The sequence below is a fragment of the Anarhichas minor genome, unplaced genomic scaffold (genome assembly GCF_050575085.1).
Source record: "Anarhichas minor isolate MPS153535 unplaced genomic scaffold, ASM5057508v1 ptg000025l, whole genome shotgun sequence".
NCBI lineage: Eukaryota > Metazoa > Chordata > Actinopteri > Perciformes > Anarhichadidae > Anarhichas > Anarhichas minor.
The window spans coordinates 8,685,749-8,696,873 of record NW_027466471.1 but is presented as its reverse complement, the minus strand read 5'-3'; the positions used below and the strand labels follow the sequence as shown (position 1 = coordinate 8,696,873).

The 11,125-nt window shown below is 43.8% G+C and overlaps 1 protein-coding gene across 1 annotated transcript; it reads left to right on the top strand.

Annotated features, from left to right (window-relative positions):
* Nucleotides 1-1,285: 1,285 nt before the first annotated feature.
* atoh1a (atonal bHLH transcription factor 1a) lies at nucleotides 1,286-2,685 on the top strand. Its single transcript, XM_076098765.1, has 2 exons — nucleotides 1,286-1,550; nucleotides 1,847-2,685. The coding sequence occupies exons 1-2, from the start codon at nucleotides 1,286-1,288 to the stop codon at nucleotides 2,683-2,685; spliced, it is 1,104 nt and encodes a 367-aa protein (XP_075954880.1).
* The last annotated feature ends 8,440 nt before the right edge of the window (nucleotides 2,686-11,125 follow it).

Here is an 11,125-nt window from a genome sequence, read left to right as displayed (position 1 = left end):
TGAGTATTTGCATATTTCTCTCTCTCTTTCTCTCTCTCTCTCTTTGTGTGTGTGTGTGTGTGTGTGTGTGTGTGTGTGTGTGTGTGTGTGTGTGTGTGTGTGTGTGTGTGTGTGTGTGTGTGTGTGTGTGTGTGTGTGTGTGTGTGTGTGTGTGTGTGTGTGTGTGTGTGTGTGTGTGTGTGTGTGTGTGTGTGCGCGCGAGTCCTTTCTATCCTCGCCTCTTGCAATCGCGGGTACTGCTCGTGTCAGTGGAAACAGTGTTGAGCGCAAGACCCCTGCTCATGTTTCCGTTCCCTGTGAAGCCCTTTTTACCGACAGGGCGTTCCTAGAGCTGGATCAAAAGATTTTAGACTCGCTACAATAGAAAAATGGAAACTGGAGATGATCTTAGAATGAATGAATTGACAATGAGCGCTCGAGCTCCAGGAGCCGCAACTATTTTTGGGGCATTTCTTTTTTTATCAAGCTGACTTTTGGTCAAGCGTTAAGGATGCTATTGCCAAAAGCTTCTTTTTATTCATAAGTCAGGCTTCACTCCCTCAGTTCTCTTAGTGTCTACTTATTCCTTGCATTTGTGTGGCGATGAAATGCAGTTATTTTCTAAATTCAAAAATAATCTATATGGGCCTGTATTGAGATGAAGCCCCATGTTTTCAGTTAATTTTGGGAACATATTTTGCTGGTTTTCTTTCTTTCATTTGTCTCATAAAAGTTGTGTTTGACAAAGTTACGGGATGCACCATATGACTTGGACTGAGGATTGAGGGTTCTAGTGGAAAACTGATGAGATTTAACTGATGCAGCCTTCACACAACAAGGTGCAGGGGAAACAGTTGGGGATGCCCCCCACCTGAGATGTAAGACACAGGAACAGCATTCTGTCCCAGCTGCGGACGTCTCGCGCTGTCCACGCTCCTTCATAAAACCACCACCTCCATGCACGTGCGTCCTGTGGGAGGTTCCCCTTACCTCCCTTGCGTTAAACACTCCTTGCGTTATCATAAACAGTCCGGCTTCGGGGGGCCATAATCACCTCTCTCGGGCCTTTACCGAGACTTCTCATTGGACGTCAACACGCGACCAGCGCGAGGAGGGGGGCTCCCAGACGCGTGCCGCCTTTTAAACCGAGGTAGCGCCTTGAGACACCAGAGAAGGAGTCCCGCACGCGACAGTCATATTCACACAGCGCGACAGCATAACCGTGCTGCGTGCCTCCTAGAAAAAAAAATCTAATATTGTAAGCCGGTTTAACTTTGCCTACATTTGATTTTTTTTTTTTTTAAACATGGATGTCCGAAGTGTGGAAGACTGGAGCAGAGGCGAGGTGGCAGTCCTCAACTCGCGGCTGCAGAGCCCGAGATTGGTGGAGAGGGGAGGGGAGCAGCAGCTCGAGGAGTCCCGCTATGAACCTGGAATGACGCTCGTGGACAGCTGCAGTGACCCACGCGCCTGGCTGGCTCCAGCGCAGCCTTCGGGCACCTGCGTGGCACACGCCAGTTCACCCGACTACCTGCGGCACTCGCCCTGCCCGAGCACCGGCTCCTACCACGGTGAGAAACACCGCATGTCATTTCCATTTTGGACAACATTTCCAATCGCCTGCGATGCAATGCCACATGCAACAGGCAACAGGGATTTGCAGTGGCGTTAAATGCTTTGGTTTGCACTGAAGGTCTCACATAGGCAGAAGAAGCATTACTTTCCTTTACTGAGAGCTTATGCGTAAAGTTTATTTTGTAATGACTACATTGTAATGCGCTTGATAACAAAACATCTAATAAACAGCATTTATCATAGGTGTGTGGTCAAACCAGACCAGTTCATCACATTTGTTTTCATTTTTCAGAGAGTGGTTCCCCGGAGTCCTCGGGCCACCCCAGCCCTCCCAGCTACAGAAAAACTGCCAAGAGCCCCTCCTCCTCTTCGCTCAAAGTCAGGGACTTGTGCCGTCTTCAAGGCACCGTCACCGGGTCTGACGAAGAGACATCCCCGAGACAGAGAGCCCAGTCCAGCAGACCAGTCCACGGAGTGCAGAAGCAGAGGCGCGTAGCCGCAAACGCGCGCGAAAGGAGGCGGATGCACGGGCTTAACTACGCGTTCGACGAGCTGCGCAGCGTCATCCCTGCGTTGGACAACGACAAACAGCTCTCCAAATATGAAACTTTACAGATGGCGCAGATTTACATCAACGCTCTGGCTGATCTGCTCCAAGGTCCCGTCTCCTCCAGCAGCAGCAGCAATTCCGAAGTCTCAAACAATAAAAACAACTCGCCAAAGTGTGACACTGCGCTTCCACCCGCCGTTGGTTTTGACGGGGCGAAGGACAGGGCTCCCCCGTCCCCCGCAACCTGTAGGACAGCGGCGGCTGTGCCCGTCTCCGGTGGCGGCTTACCTGTTCACATCAGCGGGATGCCCTTCCACCCCTCATTTGACGACGGTTCGTTTTCCGCCATGGTTGAAGAAGCGATGCGTTCGCCCTCTCCTCCTCCCTCCGCTCGGGCGGGCAGCTCGCTCGCACCGGTCGGAGGCGGGAGGAAAGAGTCCCCCCGGAGCGACGGAGAGTTTTCCCCGCACTCCCACTTCAGTGACTCGGATGAAATAGCGATGGAGCTCCACTCAAGTGAAGAGGATGACTTCTCAGATCTCAAGCTACGCAGCCACCATCATCACACGGTTGCTTTCTGAATGATTAAAAAATAACCGACTTTATTAAAAAGTTCAGGACAACAAAGTGTAATGGCCGTTCACCGTGTCAATCATGCCGTCTATCTGTTGCTAACAAAACACCGTTCAATGATGATGATGGAAATGTCATGTTCAATTTTTAACAATAATTCTATTTTATCAACTTGTTAGTGTAAAGGTTATTTTTCGTGTGAGATAGACCTAATTCGGTTCTGCCAATAGATAGCCTATAATTTCCAGTTTCCATGGAGACGTGGCTGGAAGACCCCTCTGCCATGTCGCGCGTATTGCATTGCCATGGGTATTTCCCACGTCACTCCGACCAAAAAAGCTGTCTTCCACAAAATAATAACTTTATGGATAATTGCTTGTATTTGATAATGTAAAAAAAACTTTTTTTTTGTAGCTATAATATGATTTTTGTTTTGATTTATGTTTTAATTTGTTAATTTGTTTGTATAATGTAGCTATTTAGTTTTGCAACTTCAAAAGTTCATAATGTGCACTTTAAAAATATACGAGCCAGAGGCTTGAGGAATACGACCTTTGTTTTCACACCATAAACAATATTGTGTTGCTTTGTTTGCTAGTGTAGTACTGCCAATTCCAAACAAATAGCCTATTTAATGTAACCATCAATGCTGCCTTCTTTTGTATTTTATTTTGTACCTTCAGATGAACTTGTGTGTCTTTTGCTTTCACTGGATGAGATTAATTGACATGTAGGCCTATTTATTGCTGATATGTTTCATTTGATTTGCTTTTTATAACTCCATACATACATTTATTAAATAAATAAAAATGCTATAACTTTACCATTCATTGTTATGTTAATTTGATTTTGGGAATAAAAAGGCAAACGAAAATGTATGTCTCTTTGTCTCTGTTGTTTCCTCGCACCTTTTTTTACTGCAATGAACTCAGCTGTTTTTAAACAGTGAGCAGTAACCCCAACCGTTTTGTTTTCACTTATTTTTCCAGTATTAATATAATATAATAATAATAACAATAATGATAACAGGTTGTTTGTGGTGGTTGGAAATTAAGTCTGACTTTTAGAGCTTGTTAACAACTGAACAGGCCAATAACACAATCATATATAATAATTATAATAATATAACAAGGATAACAATGATACTACTACTAATAATAATAACAATATTAATAATGTAAATTGGATACATTTGAATAAATAATACAGGCTTTAAGCAATTACCTAATTTTATGAATTGCATATTCTGCCTAACGAAATTTACATCCACAGTATCGTACTGTAACCTTCATGAATGTGCATTAAAAATAGCCTGAGTCACATATTTGAACAGGGCCTAACGGGGTTCAGGAGATAATGAACACAAATAAAAAGGTTGCTTTTTGAACGTCCAACGTTAATAATTTAAAACCAGACAAGTGGGCCTTTCCATCTAATTAAAAACAAAGTTCAACACTTGATCACCTCTTATGTATCGTAACAGCGACGTGAAACGTGTCTAACACGCGTTCGCTCGCTCGCCATGCTGCAGGTGCTCGCGCCCCCTGACCCACACTCGATTGCGTTTTCTAAACTGACTTTGACGCAGATCAACATTGAGTTCTAGCGCAATGTGTTTTGTTTTTCTTGCAACAATCTTCTATGCACTGGACAAAAACTTTTTTTTGAACTTTTGCCATGTCGTCCATTTGGTGAATACCAGTTGGTAATGGGGAGTGTGCATTAATTTCAGCCTATTGTTGGCTGGCTCGTGGGCCGAGGTGTTGGATGGCCTCAGTGAAGCACGCGCTGTCAGCTGGTGAGCGCTCGCGGGTCCCCACCGTGTCCCCGAGGACCTGACTCGAGAGAGAACACACTTTCTCAACTAAAGAAAGACCTGCACACACACACCTCCTCCTTTCCACTTTTGTCTTTCTCCTTTCTTCCCCTCTCCCCATCAACTCAAACAAACACGCGCATGGACGGGGACACACACACCACGCACACACTGGCAACCTGTCCTGCTGCGTGACTCAGGCTGAGTTTCTTTTCCTCCTTTCTTTTTCTCCAACTTATTTGCGACTCCTCTACAACATGTCAACAGCCTGTCGGACACAGGGCGTGGTACAAAACAGCCAAATACTTCGAAATTATTTATGAAACTGCCTGAAATAGCCTACCTGTTTGCTACCTGTCACTGCCCTGTCTCCCACCCACTGTTTTCAGCCAATCACACGCCGTGCCCCTTTGCTCGCCTCCCGAAGGTAGGGAAATAAGGGAAATATAATGAGGATACTGTGTTCAATTATTAACAGAATTTATGCAGGTAGAGCTACATCTGAGTATGACCAGACAGCCATCTGCAGCGAGTTCGTGTTGCGGTGAAAGGAGATCACGTTCCAGTAAACACTTTAATGGGATGCTGTAGGAATATAACTGTTCACTCTATGAAAATACACGTGGAACCGTCGTGATTCCGTTGCAGAAAAATTATATTTCAAAAAATTGGTCAGGTCCAAACACTGAATCACTGGAGCGTATATTTTCCTTGATATTTTGCAAATTAATAAAGAGCTGTTTATTGAAATAACTTCAGTTATCTCACTTTACATGTTTAGAGGGCTATAATTGGGGGTCTCCAAATAAGATACATGAACAATTGCAGGATTTTTTGTTTGGTCAATAGTGGTATGATAACGACCACTAACGGGCTTTATTTCTTTAACCAGTGGTGTTTTTTATAGAAAGTGGGAGATGGAAACAGCCATCTTCAACAGGTGGGATGCTGATCAGGTTGATGTTTCACGAACATTAATTATTTACGCAGCGCAGACGTTATGAAAAATAACAGTTGGGGGAACCTGAGACGCACTGACGCGTGTGGACGCTGTTTGTTAGAAAAATAAGACAACGAAAAGGAAAAATCCACAATTTGCACGGTCTTCACTCTTACAAGTTTTTGCTTGATATTTTTTCTTTCTTTTGCTTTTAAGGGAAGTTGTTTCAACAACGCCATACATCGACCTATATGTCTGTTTGTTTCCAGCTCTTTACGTTTGGACTCTTCTTAGACTCAGAGGCTCCTGAATATTAGAACGAATTTATCTTTAACTCTTTGTTGTGTCAAATAAAACGATGTGCTATGCAAAACAAACTGTTCAAAACCAGCACAAGAATGAAAGCAACGAACATTATGCATAAAAGAAGACTCAGAAAGTTTCAGTGAAGTCAGGGCGTGATAAACAATCTTTAGTCAAGAGGAGCGCTCAATATGTTTTAAGCCTCTGTGGTCATGCTCATTTCAATAAATATATTCAGAATATGTGCATTCCACCGCTTCCTTTTTTTAATGAAAAGAGAGGCGCTTGCATTTTGTATGAGATATGGGGAGCCGAGCTGTGTGCTGTCCAAAAAGCCACGGGTCTCTCTGGGGACCCAGAACAAAAGGCAGAACTGGGCCATAGTCTCCATCTGCTGTCCTAGAGAGAGAGAGCGGGAGAGCGGGAGAGGTTGGCGAGTGAGGACACCATGGGTACATAGAGACAGAATAATAAGTGAGAGGGAGGGAAAAAGAGAGAGTAGAGACAGGGGCAACAGGGGACATATAGATAGACAGACAGACAGACAGACAGACAGACAGACAGATAGACAGATAGACAGATAGACAGATAGACAGATGAATAGATAATGGTTCAGTTGAGTTCCATTCAGCCAACTGTAAATTGGCCTAAGGGCTAACAACCATAACTACCAATTTGTTTAATCTTACCCTTAAATTACCCTGAAGCCTTCACCACAGCCTTGTATTATCATGTACTGTAGCGTAAACTATAGTGACTGATCACACAAACACACACAATGCAGCTGTGCCACGATGAGCACCTGTTGCACTGCATGCTCCAACTCAGTGAGGCTATTAATTGTTAATGCTTTCCTTGGTAGTACTGTGACTCACAGTCACACACAATGTAGCATTTATACCTGCAAAGTTATCTTTTTTTGGTAATGTTGTTGTGTGTACAACTCCATATGTAGCCTGTGAAATCATTATGCCTGATAAATGTCAGCTTTATTTTGAAAGGGTCCCAAAGCTGAGGGCCTTACATCTTCTAAAGCGGTACTGTTAAACTATTTTGACAAAATACATCCTGTGGTTTGACGACAAGCAGCCCTCAAAGCATGTCCACCTGCACATACACACGCTGACACAGTCCCACACGCAGTACGTACACACTGTCACAAAAAAAGAAGATCATTTATCTCTGGTTCTCTCCATGAAAGACGTCTATGGGTGAAGCAGGGTCTCCCAGGGCTTTGTTCTGGGCAGGGTTTAGCTTTTTGTGTCCGCCACCTTCAAAGCAAATGTACATGAACACGAACATGAGGCTTCTTGGGTAACCAGCCCATTGAAGAGCAGCACAATGGTGCCACCAATTATCCACAGTGCTCAATGCTCCTGCGGAATCAGTTACATGGCTTTGTTTGTATGTGTGTGTGTGTGAGTGTTTGTTGGATTTGCATGTTTGAGGATGTAAAGGTTTGAGTGTATAAGCGTATCTTTCTGTTTATGTTATTCAATGTAAATCTGTGTGTCCATATTATTGTTTGTGTGTGTGTCATCAATTATTATTTTTTTTATCTGAAACACTATTTCATTTTGAATTACTTTGTGCCATTTTCTCAATTTTCTCATAAAAATGCAATGCAATCACTTTGGCTACAGTGTGTGTGTGTGTGTGTGTGTGTGTGTGTGTGTGTGTGTGTGTGCGCGCGTGTGTGTGTGTGCGTGTTTGTGCAAGTGTTGTGTGTCTGTGTAAGTGTGTGTGGTTTACTTATACTTCCCAATAGGAAACACCTAAACTGCAAGGCTATTTACTCCCTTTGACTCAGTGTGACTTCCAGCAGGGTCGGGTTACCGAGAGCGTGCAGCCGGCCCACCTCAGCTGGGGAAGAGACCTCCATTCTGACTGACTCCACAGACATGAAAACAAACCTCTGGAAGCTTCGAAAATGATTTGGCTAGAGGTGCTTTTCCATCTTTTTCACACCTTGGAACATGAGAGGTGTGCGGGAGGGTGAGAGTGCAGAGGTGAGTTGTTCTTAAATGTGTGTATGCGTATGTCCTTACATAATAATAATAATAATAATAATACATTTTATTTATATAGCGCTTTAAAAGGCACTCAAAGACACTTTACATGTTAAAAACAGAAACAATAGAAGCATTTATAATAAGAACAAAATATACGACATAACAGTAAGAAAAAAACATGTAAGCATTCGTGTGTGTGTGTCTTACCATCAACACACCCACCCACTCACTTGACACCGGTCATTTTCACCACACGTAACATGCGCTGGCAAGCAGCCAGATTCCCGTGTAGTGTGTGAACATGTGTACATAGGAGAACATGCGCCATGTGCCACTGATTGTCACTTTGATGAGTAACCAGTGTCAGTGTTTCTCATGTACCAAGAGGCAGATTTTATTACTCACAATAATTGTATAGAATTGTTAAATAATAATGATAAAAAACAGGATACGAGGAAGAATTTCAATAATTTGTAAGTTTTTTGAACATTTATAATGTATTACTCATCTGCATAGGTCTGACCCTCAAGATGTTAAAGATCATAACCAACCAACCAAAAAAAAAAAAAAAAAGCAAACGTACTGACGAACACTGTTTACATGGGGGCGAACCGCAGTGTGGGTGCTACACTTCAGCTACAATGCTGTTGATCAGGAAGGCATTATCAGCTGTAACCACGGTATGAGAGCACTGAAAAGCGGCGGCCATGAGTTAACCAGTGGGGCACGCTCACATGCACGAACATGAACTAAAAGCATGCACGGACAACAACACACACAGAGGGAGAGTGACTTCATCCATGGTTGCTGCTATATTAATTTTCAGAATGTCGTATATTGGTCCCCCTTTAAGTGTGGATGAACTTAATATTAATAAACCCACTGTGCTGGAGAATTGGGATAGTGCTGCACAGCCCATTGTTTTCAAAAGTGCATGAACACACCAGTGGCCTGCGGGTGAGGACAAATAAGAAGAGGAGTCAACAAAGGAAGAGAAGAAGAAGAAGAAGAAGAAGAAGAAGAAGAAGAAGAAGAAGAAGAAGAAGAAGAAGAAGAAGAAGAAGAGGAACAAGGACAAGCACAAAGTGAAGATATATAAATGGGGTGTAGACGAAGAGTAATGCCTCGTTCACACTACACCACTTAAGCCCTGATTTTCTACTCGCCTGATTTTCTACTCGGAGCCCCTTAACAAAAGCCCCAGATCAGCGTTTGCTCTGCGCTTAGTCATTGGCGCTCGAATGCTATGTGTAAACTGTTTACAGACACGAGATGACAGGTTCATCGCTGCATTGCAGACACATTCCAGATATCTTGCATGCCAAATATCTGGATCTGTCGGGGAGCTTCAGCCATCAGGAAAACTGATGTGGGGGTCTGCTCGCCTGTATCCTACCTGCGTTTGCAACGTATTCTCATACAAGGTTTGTCTTTGGAAAGCCAGTAACACGTGTCAATTTCCGCTTGTTACATGCATATGGTCAACAACTCAGTTGGGTTTAGGCAACAAACCTACTTAGTAAGGTTTAGATACGGTCGTCGTTTGAGTTAAAATAGCCCAGAACTGCAGTTACTGAATTATGCAAGTTATGTGACAAAAACATCAACATTGACTTCTCGTTTTACATGGAGATCGAACAGCGGCCTCTTGGCTGAACGAACGCTGTTTGTTGGAAACATCCACCACCCCTTCTGGAAACCAGTGTGTGTGCCATAGCGGTCTTTATATGTTCTCGTTCATCATTACGTGGATAACATACGAAATCATTTCGTGGGGTATCTACAGATTACGACGCATTCTTTTTCGGAGCTTTTGCTACGAATGCTTGATGAGACCAGCCTGTCCTGTGCTATGTGTTGCATTTGCAACATGAGACAAAGGAAAAGAGCTAAAATGACAATAACAACATTTACAAGCAGTGAAGGATCTTGTGGCGTGTGACGCTGTGTTGCCGGCCGGTCATGTAGTGTGAAAAACACGACTTGAAGACTCGTGTCTTAAGAGGGTGATTGATGTTCAACCTCCAAAACAATACAAATATGTAACTGTCTGATTGCCTCTTTTTCTCTTTTTCACTACACCTTGCTATTCTTGCCCCCCACTCACCTGTTGAATTAACTACATCTTTCCTCTCCCCTCCTCTCCCCTCCTCTCCTCTCCTCTCCTCTCCTCTCCTCTCTTGTCCTCCCTGGACCCATTGTACAGTTGCCCTCGCGGATCTCCTTTCAGCTAGCTGCTCTACTCAGATGAGGGATACAGTATATTGAAGGAGATTTTGCTTGTATTTGATTCCGCTCCTTTTCATAGTGGCTGAAAGCCTGGCCTCCATGCTGCCCCCACCTCTCCCTCCCTGTCCTGTCCAGTTCCCAGGGGACCCCCACTCTCTCCCGGGCTGGCCTGGGTGGAGCGGCCTCAGAGTGGGGCAAGTAGGGAACAGACAAGGGTATCGTTTACAGCCTCCCTCCCGCACTCACACAGCACACAGACGGCGCACCCCCTCACCTTGCCTGTCTCTCTCTCTCTAAGCTGCACATAGACACACAGTGCTGTCTCTGCACGCTCACACGTACCTGCACACGCACATCTTTTCCTCCATCTTACCAATTAGAGATACATGTCCTATCGTTTTCACCCCCCCCCCCTCTTTTCGATCTGTCCATTCAGCCACCGATCCAGGAAGGAGGCAGACCACAATGGAGTTGTGGAAAGCCATTTCTCTGCACTGAAAAGCAAGCAATTGAGATTTGGTGACTAAGAGTGACACGGGAGTTTAGATGGAGAATGGCACAAGTGCATTTGCGGGGACAATAACTAGATGTAGAGGCACTCGTGCACACACACATACACACACTCATGCACACACACATGCACACAATCACATGGAGAATGAGCTCCGTCTGGGCTCCCTTCTTGTCAACACGCCATGTACTCACACACCTTTTGCCTACTGCATAAACCAGCCAGGTATATCAGATAACACCCTTTTCAATGCTACAGCATTAAGCTTTAACCAACACCAATGTGTTTAACTGTCCTGCTTCAAATCCAGAATCAAAGTTCAACTGGTTAACTGTTAGATATTATTCCACAAGATTTAGGACTTTCACTTACTTCTAAAGTTAAGACATGAACTGTTTGTGCATTACTTTCAGTGAAAATGCATTGTAAACAATACTTATTTCTGAATGAATAGGCCGCATCATGTTATGTAACATTTTGATACAATCATGCTTACATTCAAATTTTAGTTCAGTTGGACTTTTTTTTTTTGCATTATTAAGTGCCTAATCTGTTAAACAGGTGTTTATAATATTCCCTGAATGATGTAGTTAAACTCTATAGCCACTACCATCCCACTGTCACAACTATAATACAG